Genomic DNA, 14,493 nt, shown 5'->3' on the forward strand with positions numbered 1-14,493 from the left:
CAAAAACCTATTTAATCTTGTTATAAAATCAAAGAAAACATATTAATTAAAAAAAATATTACACTTTTATGTTTCACCACTAAGTACTTACTTTATAAACCTAGATAGAGATTTTTTTTCATTATGTTTTAACTTATTTTATTTCTTGCACTCGTTTCACTCTATTCACTTATTTCACCAGCGATTTTACAAATTTTTAAGGTATATTCTGTGCAGTATTTGTCGCCCTTGTCTCTTCAGTTGTCATGCCCAAGATTTCCAACAATTTCGTTGTAATTGCACGTAAAATAATGTTCGCTTCCTAAATTGGCGCCCCAAAAAACTGCCGCCCCAATACGCTGTGCTGTGTTAGGCTCAAGACTTAACGCAATGTTTTGTAACCTCACTTTTTGCAACAATTGTAAGTTAAATGACATATAACCTACAAAAACTTTGTTCTTGATCCGTCATTGCGAAAAAAAAAAACAAATTAAACAATGATACATAGTCTGAAAATATTTATAGATCTTTATATTCAAGAATAAATTTATCAATGATAAACTTGGCGATTTCTGGTTGTTCACTCGGCACCATGTGACCCGCGCGCCGTAATAGCACATCTGCGAAATTCCCGCCATTCTTCTTGAACCTGTAAAATTGCATATACGTTTTACGTTTCTTCTTTTTTCTGATTATATTTACAATAAGATAAATAAATACAATCAGAATTAATATAAAGATAAAATAACTATTAATAATAATAATAGTATTTTAATTCAGATACTTTTACATTTTAATACGTTTCTGTGGCAATCTTCCTTTCGGTATCTCTGTGCCCTTTTTTGACAAAGGCCTCCTCCAAATCCCGCCATTCCTCTCAGTACTGCGATCATCATCATGACCTAGTCGGTGGTCTGACGACATCTTCAAGGAGGTTGGTCCAGTGAATGCAGAGACCTCAGTGGCAAGGCGTGTTGGAGGAAGGTGGAGGAGGCCTACGTCCAGAAATGGACTAAAACAGGCTGATGATGATGATGATTAATTGGAGTATGCGTAATGCAGCAATTATGGATTTTGTATTGCTTCTAGGCGGCAAGTTTTTAATCCTATACCCTAAAGTGGCATTGAATTGGAACATATAAAAATTATTTCCAGTTACTTACGCTACAATTCTCTTGTTGCCAGCATTGCGCAGACGCCGTCGTGGGGCCTCCACATACTCATCTCTCTTTGACCATTTTAAGCTTGAGTAGAGGTTTATTGATAAACCATATGGCAGCATTACATCCAACTGTCCGCTACGAAATTATTATCACACATTGTTGAAAGTTACTCTTCAAATAGATACTTGACATGTTTTATTTCCAACACACAAATTTACAATATTCTTAACCTACATAGTAATAATAAAAAAAGGGTGCGTGTACTTATGTACGCGCGTAAGAAGTTATACTTCTTTGGCATTATTAAAAATAGTTTTTGATTGCATGCAAATAATTAATTACAATTAAATAATCAAAGACTGAAAAAGGAGTCATTATAGTCAATAAAGTTCAGTTTACATTTAAAAAATTACATAAATAAATATTTATTATTATTCTCTTACATTAAGTGTAACATAAATTCTATTATTATTCTAATGTTGTTTTTAAATTATGTCCAATGCCGTAGCATCTTTCGTGGGCAACTTCATTCTGTTAATTTTGTGTCACGGTGCGCGCGCATCGTAAAATTTCACTCTCATCAATTTTTCATAACTCGCCTAAAGAAGTATAACTTCAATAATTAAAAATTGGTAAATATAAAATTAAAACAAATGCGACGAGGAAATGCTGCTATTATGTACGTCCTACAGGACATCTTTTTAGTTTCTATTTATTAATTTCTAATTATTAATGTTAGTATGTTTATAGAAGTCCAATAAACTGTTTAGCCTATTAACCTTTTCTCTGACGAGGGTTGCCTGGAAGAGATCACTTGTTAGCGATAATGCCAGCCGATGCAATCCTTAAAAATTTTATGTAATTTGTTTTTGTATAAATGTAACGAAGTGTGAATAAATAAATTCAAACAATATATCTTACTAGCGATCCGGGGCTCCACACAGGCAACCCTGATTCGTAAACCTTGAAAAACTATATGCCTGAACCTTCTTACCTAGCCGATGATATCCATACCATTTCTTTCTATTGATAAAAGCAATCGCACACTTGAAGCCAAAATTTGCCATTAAGTTTTAACCACACATAAATTGTAATTTAACATTCTCGTTTCTGATAATGTCCAATAACATAAGTGTCATTTAGATTTATGAAACCTTAGGTAAGCCAAGTTAGTGTTTGTTAACGTCAAAACCTAACCTAATTTTATGTTATAAGCTCATATTTTAAACGATTAAAGTCAGTTGTTACCCAGCTTCAAACCACTGAACTTACCTACTAAAAAAACGTGTGTGTACTTATGTACACGCGTTAGAAGTTATACTTCTTTGGCGTAACAAGATAAAATTATTTTCAAAATTTTATTCTACGTTTGTAGAAAAAACGACACTAACAATAGAGAAAACTAAAATGTTGACTATAGACAACTTCAAGGTGTCGGACGATGTACGCACGCATCGTAAACATTTCCTTTCATCATTTTATTAACGCTTCAATACATTCCAGCTACTTAATAAATAAGAATTACCTATAACACAAAACTCCATAGTGCTCCAGAAGTTCTTCAACGAATGGTTTCGTTGTATTCATAATATCTATCTGCATTTTCTCATACACCAGCTGATTATTTAAATCAAAAGATGCATTGCCTGTATGTATGTGGGCTCTGATATCTTCTCGCTGCACGAACTCCTCAAACGCCGGTACACTGTTATTTTGCTCTTCATTGAAATTAAATAAACTTACGCCGCTGTGTTTCTTTATGTACTCCAGGGTTTTGTTAAACGCCTAAACAGATGTAATATTTGTTTCATAGATACGAAGATATTTATTCCTTTCTGTCCATAGACAATTCTGCTTGTCGCTGGTATTTTTAAACGATCTACAAACCCGAAGGCGAGGTTTACTACATTCTTTTAGATAATATCTAAAAGAATGTAGTAAACCTCATTAAAACTGGCGATGCCCGACGTTTTTGTATGCAAGTTCAAAATACCAATGACGCTACAAACTTTTAGGTCTGGGTCTCAGATTTCTGAATCTGTTTCGTGATCTATTAGGCAAATAGGTGATCAATGATCTGATGAATCTCAAATGAACATGAATTTTCCTGTCTGACACACGCCGTTGATTTTTTGGGTCTAAGTCAAGCCGGTTTCCTCACGATGTTTTCACATAGAAAGTCCACTGGTACACAGCCGCGGATCGAACCTACGACCTCAGAGGGTCCTACATCCCTGGGGGATGAGAATCGCACGGTAAAACCACTAGGCCAACACTGCTCAAGTTTATAGTTCTTTCAAAATTCGTAGCGCTATAAAGACTTCGTTCTTTCGCGACTTTGAAGTCGTCACAATGAATAACCGTTATTAGCAATGATGTAACTTTTTTATAGGATGGGGGCAAATCAACCTACGGGACGCCCAAAAAAGGCACTCATCGAAGCCTATGGATACCCATTTCAGTGGGTGCGCTGCCGGCCTTTCACTTTTCAGGGAGGAATATACTTGTTATTTAAACAATTGAAGGTCGAATCTCCCAGGGAAGACCCCGGGAGTTACACAGTTCGCTTGTTCATAAAATAATTTTGTCTTGTGAAATTACTAATACTTATGAATTATACGAATGGTGAGGAATAAATACGTAGTAGTTTTTATGAAATTTTCCCTATATTTATATTTACATCTACAAATCACTTCGATTAACCTTAAACGCCCTAACAAAACTAATCCGACCGATCAGCGAGTTGTTAAGCGAGAGAACCTTTAGGTTGGAGAAAGAGAGTCGGAGAGAGTTATCCCCTACACAAATGTCACTGAAGTATTTACGAACCAATTCGACTTAGAGTCCTTCAAGCAAAGAGCGTACCAATTCGTGAAAGGCCGGTAACGCACTTGCGAGCCTTCTGGCAGTGTGAGTGTCAGACAGAACATCAGATGAGCCTCCTGCCCGTTGGCCTCCTATTCTTACCAATGCGGCATCACAATAATTCTTACCAATGCGGCACCACAATAATTCTTACCAATGCGGCACCACAATAATTCTTACCAATGCGGCATCTAACATTTTCTCCTCCTTTATGGCCTTAATGGCGCTGTCTTCAATTGTTTTCAGCACTTCAAGTTCCCGATTTTCGAGAAGACCTAGTATTCGACAGAATTCGGTGTAATGCAGCATGCTCAGGGGGTCTATCAAGCCATTACCAATTGCAATGCCCTGAAAATTACAAAAAGGATCAAAGAAATTTAAATGTTAAACAGTTTTCTTGCAAATATGTAATATATTATCTGCTAAGTCCATTAAAGAAATACTAAATATCGCTCCACAATTGAATGTTTATTGAGGTAGTTTTTGCCGCGCACCACCACTATGCGGAACCAGCTGTGGTGGTGGTATTATCTTACATACTATTTTTTGAAATTTCAAGTGGGTAACGTGAGATAACGTTCTGATCAATTTGAATAAGAGACCGGATTTTACTATTTTTATGTAAAATGCGGCTCACCTGATGTTCAGTGATACCGCCACCCATAGACACTCATAGAGGTCTCACTAGTGCGTTGCCTTTTAAGAATTGGCACGTTATTTTCTTGAAGGACCCAAGTCGAATTGGTTCGGAAATATATCGGCGGGCAGCGGGCTCCACATATTGGTGGTGCGCGGCAAAAACTGCCTTAAAAAATTTGGAACGACTGACGTCGAGGTGATGATGATATATTGCCTTAATCAAAAAGGTATTTAATTAACTGCCTATAATAAAAATAATTAAACCTTCAAATTAATTGGATGCTTTTCCATTCTTCTATGTATTTGAATGGCCAAGGCGGGTACGTATTTCCCAGCGTATGATTCACCAGCAACAAACAATGGTGCTTCTTGTAACTCCGGAAAAATTTTCAGGAATTGGACCAGAAATGTATGCATTTGATCTCCAACCTGGAACAAAACTTTATATTCTAAACTACCTGACCAGGCAAACGTTGTTTTGCCAAGTACATATATTAATGTCTAGGAGACATTTTTTAGTTCAATAAAAATAACTATCTACCATAATAAACAATAGAGGTTGATCGCAGAGGGTTCAGGTTCGAGTTAAATGCGCTCATAGAAAGAAAGTCCATTGGTGTACAGCCAGGGATCGAACCTACGACCTCCTCAGGAAGAGAGTCGCACGCTGAAGTTAGTTATCTCATTTATGGTGGATTATTCTCCGCTCCAAATAGCAGAATAAGTAATAAAATATCGGAAAAGTTATCAAATAACAATAAATTAATTAATTAATTTTACGAATGCAACAGCATGTGTTGACTACGCAACATTTTACATTGAATTCGAGTCAGTTCATGAAATTCCGATCTTGAGGTGAATGAGGAGATGCAAAACCAGGCTTTGATCTTGATCGAAGACATGTGTTACCTCATCAAAAATGTTGTATATCAGAAAGTGTTTTAACATCTAGTCTCGCAATATTGGCTCTAGAGAGAAGAAGCGTAATGTGTAAAACTGTCTTTTTTTGCAATAAAACATTTCTGTATTTGCAAAAAAAGTTGTATTAATGTAATCCTAAGTTAAGTTTAACTAAAGTTAACACGATATTATTAGACTGTTAGGCGGAACGAAGTTAGCCGGGTCAGCTAGTATATAAAATAAATATAAAAAGGGAAAAGCCATCATAATTGATGTCTAATTTATAATCACTTACATCATCTTCATTATCCGTGTAGCCTCGATCATCGCCCGTGAAACTAAATCCAGTTCCCACAGGGTTGTCCAAGAAAAGCATGGAATAGTCGGAGTTCCAGGAAAATTGACGTTTTTTGACTGTAAATTTACCTTTGATAAAAACTTACTGCTTTATTCTAGGTCTAAATGAGCTAGCATTGACACTATGTCACTATCTGACAAAAAAAGCATTGCAAAATTCTATCCTTTCTATAGTATAAGGAAGAGTCTAGGGAATCCTCGTGTGGGCCACACTTTCTTTTTTAATCACACATCCTATTTTATTACGTATAATCAAGTTCTTTCTTTAATTCTTATTGCAATGTGCTAATTGTACAGATACCGGCAAACATTTTGAACATTAAATAAGGTAGTGGGGGAAAGTTTGCGCAGCGCGGGACACAAACGTCAACTGATTTACCAATAACGCGGTCGACACGTCACTCCCCCTCCTAGTGATACCTAAAAATCTCTTTTGCGCAGGCAAGGACATTTGGTCAAGATGTTTTCCGGTATCTGTACTGAAGTTTTATGGTTGCACTGCTAAAACTACAGGTAGGCACATTAGTATTACAAAATGACGTCCGCCGTTTCCCAACTGCGTTTTTCAAGACAGTTGCCGCTCACCATCGCTATGAACCAGCTGCCCACTGAAGTATTTCCGAACCAATTCGATTCTAATATAATATCATCATTTCATTTTCATTTTCAATGATGGGAAGCAACCAACATTTGAGGTTATAAGGAGAGGAACCAGAATAGTCAGCCACTTAGACGTAACAGTGTGCACGAGTGACCTACTGGGAAAGATTGAAGATTGGAGAGTAGACATAGGAATGGTTTCATCGGATCACAATGCCATATTATTCAAAATTAATGCAAAAATGCATCAAGGAATCCAGAGAAAGAGTAAAACAAAAATTTACAACAGTAAAAAAGCTGATTGGGTAAAATTCAAGGAAGAAATGTTAGGAAATATAGAAAATTCTCAGTTAACAGAGGACGTCGTAACAAAGATAGATAAAATTGAAGACTTGGAACAAATTGTAGAAAAATTCACAGATGTAGTAATTAAATCAAGTGAAATAGCAATTCCAAAAATTAAAACCGGGAAGAAAACAAAAATGGTTTGGTGGACCGAAGAACTACAGGTGCTCAAGAAACAGGTTGAGACTAGAAAGAGAAGGATAAGATGTGCCGCAGCACGCAGAAGGCAAGAGGTTGTAGGTGAATACCTTGCATTAAAACAAGAGTATGAAAACCGGATCAAACAAGCCCAAACTGAGAGTTGGAAAAAGTTCTGCGAGAAACAGGAAAGAGAGACAATGTGGGAAGGTATATATAGAGTGATAAGAGGGACAGAGACCAGAGTCCAGGATTTACCACTTCGCAGGGACGGTAGATACATTAGCGAAAGGGAGTCAGCGGAGACCTTGGCAAGAACCTTCTTCCCGGAAGACACTAGTGAGGATGAAACTGAAGACCACAAATTTATAAGAAGAAGAGCAAACACAGTAAATAAAGAGGGACATAACTTAGTCTATGATCCCCCTTTTACAATGACTGAACTCGAAACCGCCGCTCTCAGTTTCAACCCGAGGAAGGCCCCCGGAGAAGATGGCATAACGGCGGACATAAGTTGGCACGCGATAAACGCGGCGCCTAACTTATTCCTCACCGTCCTAAATAAATGCCTGGAGCTAGGGTACTTCCCCAAATTGTGGAAAAAGGCTACAATAATTGTATTGCGCAAACCTGGTAAGACAGATTATACAAACCCGAAGTCTTACAGACCCATAGGCTTACTACCTCTTCTAGGCAAAGTATACGAAAAAATGATAATCGCTCGGCTAAAGTGGTATCTAGTCCCGAAAACCTCGAAAATCCAATACGGATTCATGCCCCAGCGGAGCACTGAAGACGCCCTATATGACGCAGTCACACATATACGCGCAAAGCTGAAACAAAAGAAGATACTAACAATCGTATCACTCGATATAGAGGGCGCATTTGACAGCGCTTGGTGGCCGCAAATTAGAGTCCGACTGGCAGAAGAACAATGCCCATTAAAACTAAGGAAAGTAATGGATAGTTACTTACACGAAAGACAAATAAAATTAACCTACGCTGGACAAACGGTTGAAAAAGTAACTAACAAAGGCTGCGTTCAGGGTTCAATAGGGGGACCAACAATGTGGAATCTAATATTGGACCCGCTCCTACAGGACTTGCGAAATGGTGGTGAGTACGTCCAGGCTTTTGCGGATGACGTCGTTTTGATAGCGGAAGGAGAGACCGGTAGTGAGATCCAGCAGAACCTCAACCTAACATTGAACCGGATACATAGATGGGGTATCCTAAACAAACTGAAGTTTGCGCCACACAAGACCAAAGCCATGGTGGTGACGCGCAAACTGAAGTATGATACCCCACGGCTAAATATGAATAATGTACCGATACAGATGGATAACCACATTCGAATTCTCGGAGTTGATGTGGATGCTAGACTCACGTTTAACAGACATGTGGAGAGGGTATGCCGGAAGGCCATTCAGATATATAAGCAGCTGGCCAAAGCCGCGAAGATCGAATGGGGACTAAACCAGCAAGTTATCGCGACCGCGTACACTGCCGTTATTGAACCAATCGTAATGTATGCGGCCGCGGTGTGGGCTCCCGCGACAAATAAAATCTGTGTACGCAGAAAACTAAATCATCTTCAAAGGGGCTTTGCCCAAAAAGTAGCAAAAACTTATAGGACGACATCATTACACGCAGCAACCCTACTGGCCGGGATACTTCCACTAGACCTCCGTATTCAAGAAGCCGCTGCCTTATACGAGATAAGAAGGGGGGTCAGCACGGAAATACTGGAGGGCGAAGAATTAGAGAGGAGAGTGAAATACGTAGATCTCCCACACCCGGCGAAACAAACAAAACTGGACTACAAGATGCTCACCAATCCGGAAGAAATCGAAGGACACGGCGGCACACAAATCTATACGGACGGCAGCAAAACAAGTATAGGAGTGGGTGCCGCTTGGACGGAATGGAAAGATGGAATGGAAATAAATAGCAAGATGATTAAGATGGCGCCCCACTGCACAGTTTTTCAAGCTGAATTGACGGCACTACGAAACGCGATTAGCCACATAAATAAAAATAAGCGTGACGCTAGAATATACAGTGATTCTAGGTCGGCATTAGATGCTATTGTGAGTGGACGATCTCTCGATCCCCAGGTAGCCGAGATCCGCCGGAGCCTGGAAGAGTGCCGCAAAAGAGGAACTCATATAAGCCTCTTCTGGGTAAAGGCGCACGTTGGTACGCCAGGGAACGAGAGGGCGGACACGTTAGCAAAAGAAGCGGCGGAAAGACTAAGGTCAAAACCTGAATACGCCGCATACCCCCTGTCATATGTAAAACATCAGATAAGGCAAAAGACTCTAGATGTATGGAATGAACGCTACCTGGGGGGTGAAACAGCTGGAACTACAAAATTATTTATCGCAAATGTTAGAACTGCGTACAAATTAATAAAAGAGAAGCGTTTCACACCCCAGATGGCGCAAATTCTTACAGGGCACGGAGCCTTTGCACATTACCTTCATAGGTTTAAAATTAGGACAAGCCCAGCATGTGACTGCGGCGATGAAGAACAAACAGTAGAACATGTGCTCATACATTGCCCTACTTTCGCATCGTCCAGGCACGACCTGGAGCAACAAATGCAGATGACTGTAGACCGTAACGGCCTACAGGACATGTTAATAAAGCACAGATCGTGCCTGGAACGGTTCTGCGAAAAAATTGTGGAATATATAAAGGCGGCAAACAAAACCCCAAGAACGGGTCTCGCGAGGAATTGCGTCCCGGCTCGCCCATGAATATTGTTAACAAAAATATTACAGATGTAGCCGGGGCGTCTTTCGCGAGACGTGTGATGTGCAAAGGTCCCTGGACACAATGGCAGGGGAGTAGAAAAGTGATATATTATAAAAAAAAAAAAAAAAAAATATAATATCATCGTCTTCTTCATCGTCTCATTCATTAAAGTATCGCACTATGTTTAAATTCATCATTAGATAGTAATAAACGTATTTATCATATTTTGATTTCTATGACAAACAGCTGTTACTATATAAATAACCAGCGGCCATCTTGTTAACCCTCCGATACTGAGTAGTTAACTTTTTTGACTAATCGTTAGATATTTGACCATTAGTTTGTCTAACCACGGGTCAAAAATGCATTTTACTGATATTTAACTAATAGTTAGGATATTTAACCAATAGTTGAGTTAACTACGGATTAAAAAACCGGCCCTTAGGGTCCTTCAAGAAAAGAGCGTACCAATTCTTAGTGGCAACGCACTCGCGAGCCTTCTGGCATTGAGAGTGTCCATGGGCGGCGATATTACTTAACATCCTGGTGATCCTGCCCGTTTGGCCCCTGTTCTATAAAAAATGTTATAAGCATCAATCTACAGAGTGTCAGCATATAAAATGCTTTTGTTTATTCACTGTATATAGCTGTCACGTTAGTATAGATCCACTGAAAAGTGTTCCTGGTGACAGGAATTTAAAGTAGAGTTGGGCCCATTTTTGATTCAAGTGATTGTTTTTGTATTTCTTTTGTATACAGGATGGCCAAAAAGTCGTGGATCAAACGCAACTAGGGGATAGATGAGGTCATCAGCTGCAAAAAAATGTTCTACGGAACGTCCCTGAGCTCAACCCCTGCAGAGTTATAATTTTTTTTGCGTTTTTATAAGAAAATTGACTTTTTTACTAATACTTATTAAAATTCGAAGAAATCTACATCCTGTACCTTTTTCATAATATCCACAAAATTGGTACTGAGGAGTCATTGCGTTAGACATGCTATTAATAGTTGTTTATTCAGTGTATTGAAGATAATATTAAGTTATACGATATAAAAACTTCTCAAATCGTAACCTTTTGTTTACTTCGGACCCCATTGTGAAACAAAATACTGCAATAGTGACCCTGTATAACAAGTTTGGCGCATTTAATAGGGCGTTACGTTTGATCCACGACTTTTTGGCCATTTGTGAGCTTTCAACATATAAACGTTGTTTATTTCTTACTAAAATCGTACATTACCTTTCCCACTACTAACATCTAATGGTCCGTTAATATCAAACAGGCCTTTTAGCGAAGTATAACCAGGTCCTCCTTGAAGCCATATAATCAGGGGTGTGGTGCTTATGTTCCCTTTAAACGGGAAATACCAGAAGAAAAGATTCGAGTCGTACTTCTCATTGACCGTGATAAAACCCGAATGACTCTTTATGTCCAGAAATTGAGTGGAGTTTACTTCTGACAGTTGCTTTGCGAGGTCTGTACTACCATTCTTGATGTATGGGGTTAGTATCAAACAGTCTCCGCATAGTTCGTGGGATTTTACGCTGATTGAACTGAAATTAGAAGTATTTTTAAGCCTTTATCAAGTTTATTTGGGTGAGCAGTGTTGGGCTACTGGCTTCAGCGTGTGACTCTCATCCCTGCGGTCGTAGGTTCGATCCCCGGCTGGTTCACCAATGGACTTTCTAAGTGCGCATTTAACATTTGCTCGAACGGTGAAGGAAAACATCGTGAGGAAACCGACTTGTCTTAGACCCAAAAAGTCGACGGCGTGTGTCAGACACGGGAGGCAGATCACCTACTTGCCTATTAGATTTAAAAAAAATATCAGGAAACAGATTCAGAAATCTGAAGCCAAAACCTAAAGATATTGTACCGCCACTGATTTATTTTTATATCAAGTTTATTTATTCAAGTTTACCACATCATACATAGTAAATATACGGTCTATGTTACAAACTCTTATCTAAAATGCAGGACAATGTAGGTAAACATATATGTTATAAGAACTTAAACTTTTAAACATAAAAAATACAGTTAAAATAAAACTACCAGAAATTTTTGTTCAAAGAAAAAGATTACCAGCAAGACAGCGGGTTAGGTTCGAGATAGACACTTAACAATGCTTTCTTTAAAAACCTATCAGCCCACTACCGAATATATCCAGCTCCGGATAAGTAGTGTTTAATCCGTTAAAATCGCGAGGAATTCGCAAAACAGTTTAAAATTGAATGAAAACAAAATAGTGATATTATGATCGAGTATCTGTTAGTACCGTCTGTTACAGGGACTTATACGATCAGACAAGTGGTTCCATCCCTACTGAAACAAATAACCCGGGAAACCAAAACAATGGAAGGCGGTAACAATCTTCAAAATTATGGCCTTCTAGATTTAATAAATAATAGTTTAAAAAAACTAAAAAACACGCTTTTAAAGCACATCAAACTAAAAAGTGAAAAATAATTCCTAATTTAGGCTGAAAATGGTAATGAACAAAAAATACTGGTATTATTGCGAAAAAGCGTGGGTTGCTTGATAGTGGCACAGAGCGCCCCACGCTTTATCACAATAATACCAGTATTTTTTGTTCATTATTTTTATTTTTTTGGTAATTTTTTTTTATTTATTTTTTTCATTTTTTTTCGGATTATTGCATTGTCATCGATCTTTGACAGGTGCGCAAAGTTTGAATTAAATCTGTCCGTTAAAAGTGGTTCAAAATCGAGTCCGAAGGAGTCGGTTACATACATACATACATATATACATACATACAGGTGAAGCTAATAATATAAACCGTGTAAAAAGCAAAAGAGAATTGATTGCTTTTTATTTTTATGATATCTAATGTCAGGACTTTGCCTGCCAGTATTTATTTATTTTCAAGAAGAATGTATTACATTATCATTATTATATCGATTGCACTTTGAAGTGGTCTTTATATCACGACTACCCAAAGGAGTAGTCCCACAATCCACAGAGCTCCATAACACAGCTACATGAATATCTCGCTTCCTCCACCTACTTAACCTAGAGTCTAGAGTGTTTTGGACCTGCCATTTTTCAAGTTAATCAGTTGCAGAAACATCGAGCAGATCTACCAGCCTCCACCACACTTCTTTATACGCCTAGTTGAATTACATTCATTTTTAATTTAATAAAAAAAAACTCACCATACAAATAATACACAAAACACGGGTAACTTCATCATAACATGAAAAAGTGGCGAAATGGCATTTCAGTGTGTCTGATCGGTACGAAAACTTACACCAAAGCGTGAAGATAACTCGGTAATGGTTAATTAAACAAATCTGAATTAAACAGATTTCTGTAGAAGCATGATGAAATGTAAAATAAGCATCTTTTATTCTCCTTATTAATTCCTTTTATTAATCTATCTTGCTTTAATTCTCTACTGCTTGTAGCATTATCTGTTAACATTTTATCCCTTACTTTGGTACTATTTTGAAATTATCGTGATTCATGTGTTTTTCTATTTCATGTGCCCCTTTTTCTTTTTTCTTTTTTTTAATGCTCCTTTCACTGTTAATCTTTCTTCCTATATAGTTTTGTCTTATGCAGTTTTGCACTTCTTGCGCTTAACTTACTAAAAAAAATCCTCACAGTGGTTTCCTGGAAGAGATCTCTCGAAAGTGATGAGACCGCCAGTTGAACTCCTTAATTATTTGAATTGTATTGTATTTCTGTATTACTGCAACAAAGTAAATTAATAAATAAAATAATACCAGCTGACCCGGCACACATTGTTTTGCTATATAAATTACTTCTAGTGAATATTTTGAGAAATACCTAATTTATCGTGTGTGGTAGTAGTTACTTCTGTAGACGACAACGGGGATAACTGATTACTACTAATAGTTGAAGAATTTCACCTCGACGTCCTTTTCACAATAGTGTAATTTAAAGCAGTGCCACACACCACCACTATGTAAAACCATCCAAAACCACCATCATCATCCAATTGTACTTAGGGTCCTTCAAGAACAGAGCGTACCAATTCTTAAAAGGCTGCACTCGCGAGTTCTCTGGATAGTGTCCATGGGTGGGTATCACGTAACATCAGCTGAGCTTCCTGCCGGTTTGCCCCTTGTTCTAAAATGTGAGGGTTGATGGTAGAGTAAATGGAGCAGAGCCTCACTTAAGGGTACAAAAACTTACAACCTCAGACCTTTTTTTTTTTTTTTTTTGTGTTCTTGTTCATCTGCAATCGGCTATCAGCCATAATCAGATATTTTCCGAGGTTAAATTTGGTTGGGTGCGATTCCATTGAAAGGCACCGTATGTGTTGGTAGAAACTGGATTTTTTACTTTAGGTCAGTTTCTCCGGTCCAGGTCTAGTATTTGCCATCTTTTTAGGCGAACCACATCATCTCCTGGGGTTAACAGATTCTTAGCCACAACCTCAGACCTAACGAAACAAAAAAATCAATCAATCCGTTTCGAAGGAATTCGATTACAAACACTTTGACACGAAAATTTTATATGTACATTATAGAGACCGTACGAATTTCAACGATCACTGCGTATACGAATAAATATTCCTACTGGTTGGAATTGCAAAATTGTTTCTGTGTTGGATAGGCCATATACCGAGGCTATCTCAAATTACATTCCCAGTAACGCGGAGCACAACAGATACTTGGGAAGCAAAAGTATGCTCATTGGAGGCATTTTGGCGTGTACATTAATAATGTTTAAGCCTAATAAACCTGAAGCAATAAGTA

The 14,493-nt window shown here is 38.0% G+C and overlaps 1 protein-coding gene across 1 annotated transcript; it reads right to left on the reverse strand.

The window, feature by feature from the left end:
* Positions 1–486: 486 nt before the first annotated feature.
* On the reverse strand, positions 487–13,188 carry LOC125055870 (venom serine carboxypeptidase-like). Its single transcript, XM_047658524.1, has 8 exons — positions 12,922–13,188; positions 10,988–11,301; positions 5,842–5,960; positions 4,911–5,075; positions 4,188–4,355; positions 2,668–2,927; positions 1,143–1,277; positions 487–628 (listed from the first exon to the last, which is right to left on the reverse strand). Exons 1-8 carry the CDS (start codon positions 12,957–12,959, stop codon positions 499–501), a joined length of 1,329 nt encoding a protein of 442 aa, XP_047514480.1. The 5' UTR covers positions 12,960–13,188; the 3' UTR covers positions 487–498.
* Positions 13,189–14,493: the final 1,305 nt, after the last annotated feature.

This window comes from Pieris napi, chromosome 14 (assembly GCF_905475465.1).
Source record: "Pieris napi chromosome 14, ilPieNapi1.2, whole genome shotgun sequence".
NCBI lineage: Eukaryota > Metazoa > Arthropoda > Insecta > Lepidoptera > Pieridae > Pieris > Pieris napi.

Coding starts and splice junctions, on each gene's coding strand:
- LOC125055870 (XM_047658524.1), bottom strand. CDS start 12,959: ATGATGAAGTTACCCGTGTTTTGTGTATTATTTGTATG. Junction 4,356..4,910: donor AGCATCCAATTAATTTGAAG/GTTTAATTATTT, acceptor TGTAATTTTCAG/GGCATTGCAATTGGTAATGG. Junction 1,278..2,667: donor TATGGAGTTTTGTGTTATAG/GTAATTCTTATT, acceptor ATAATTTCGTAG/CGGACAGTTGGATGTAATGC.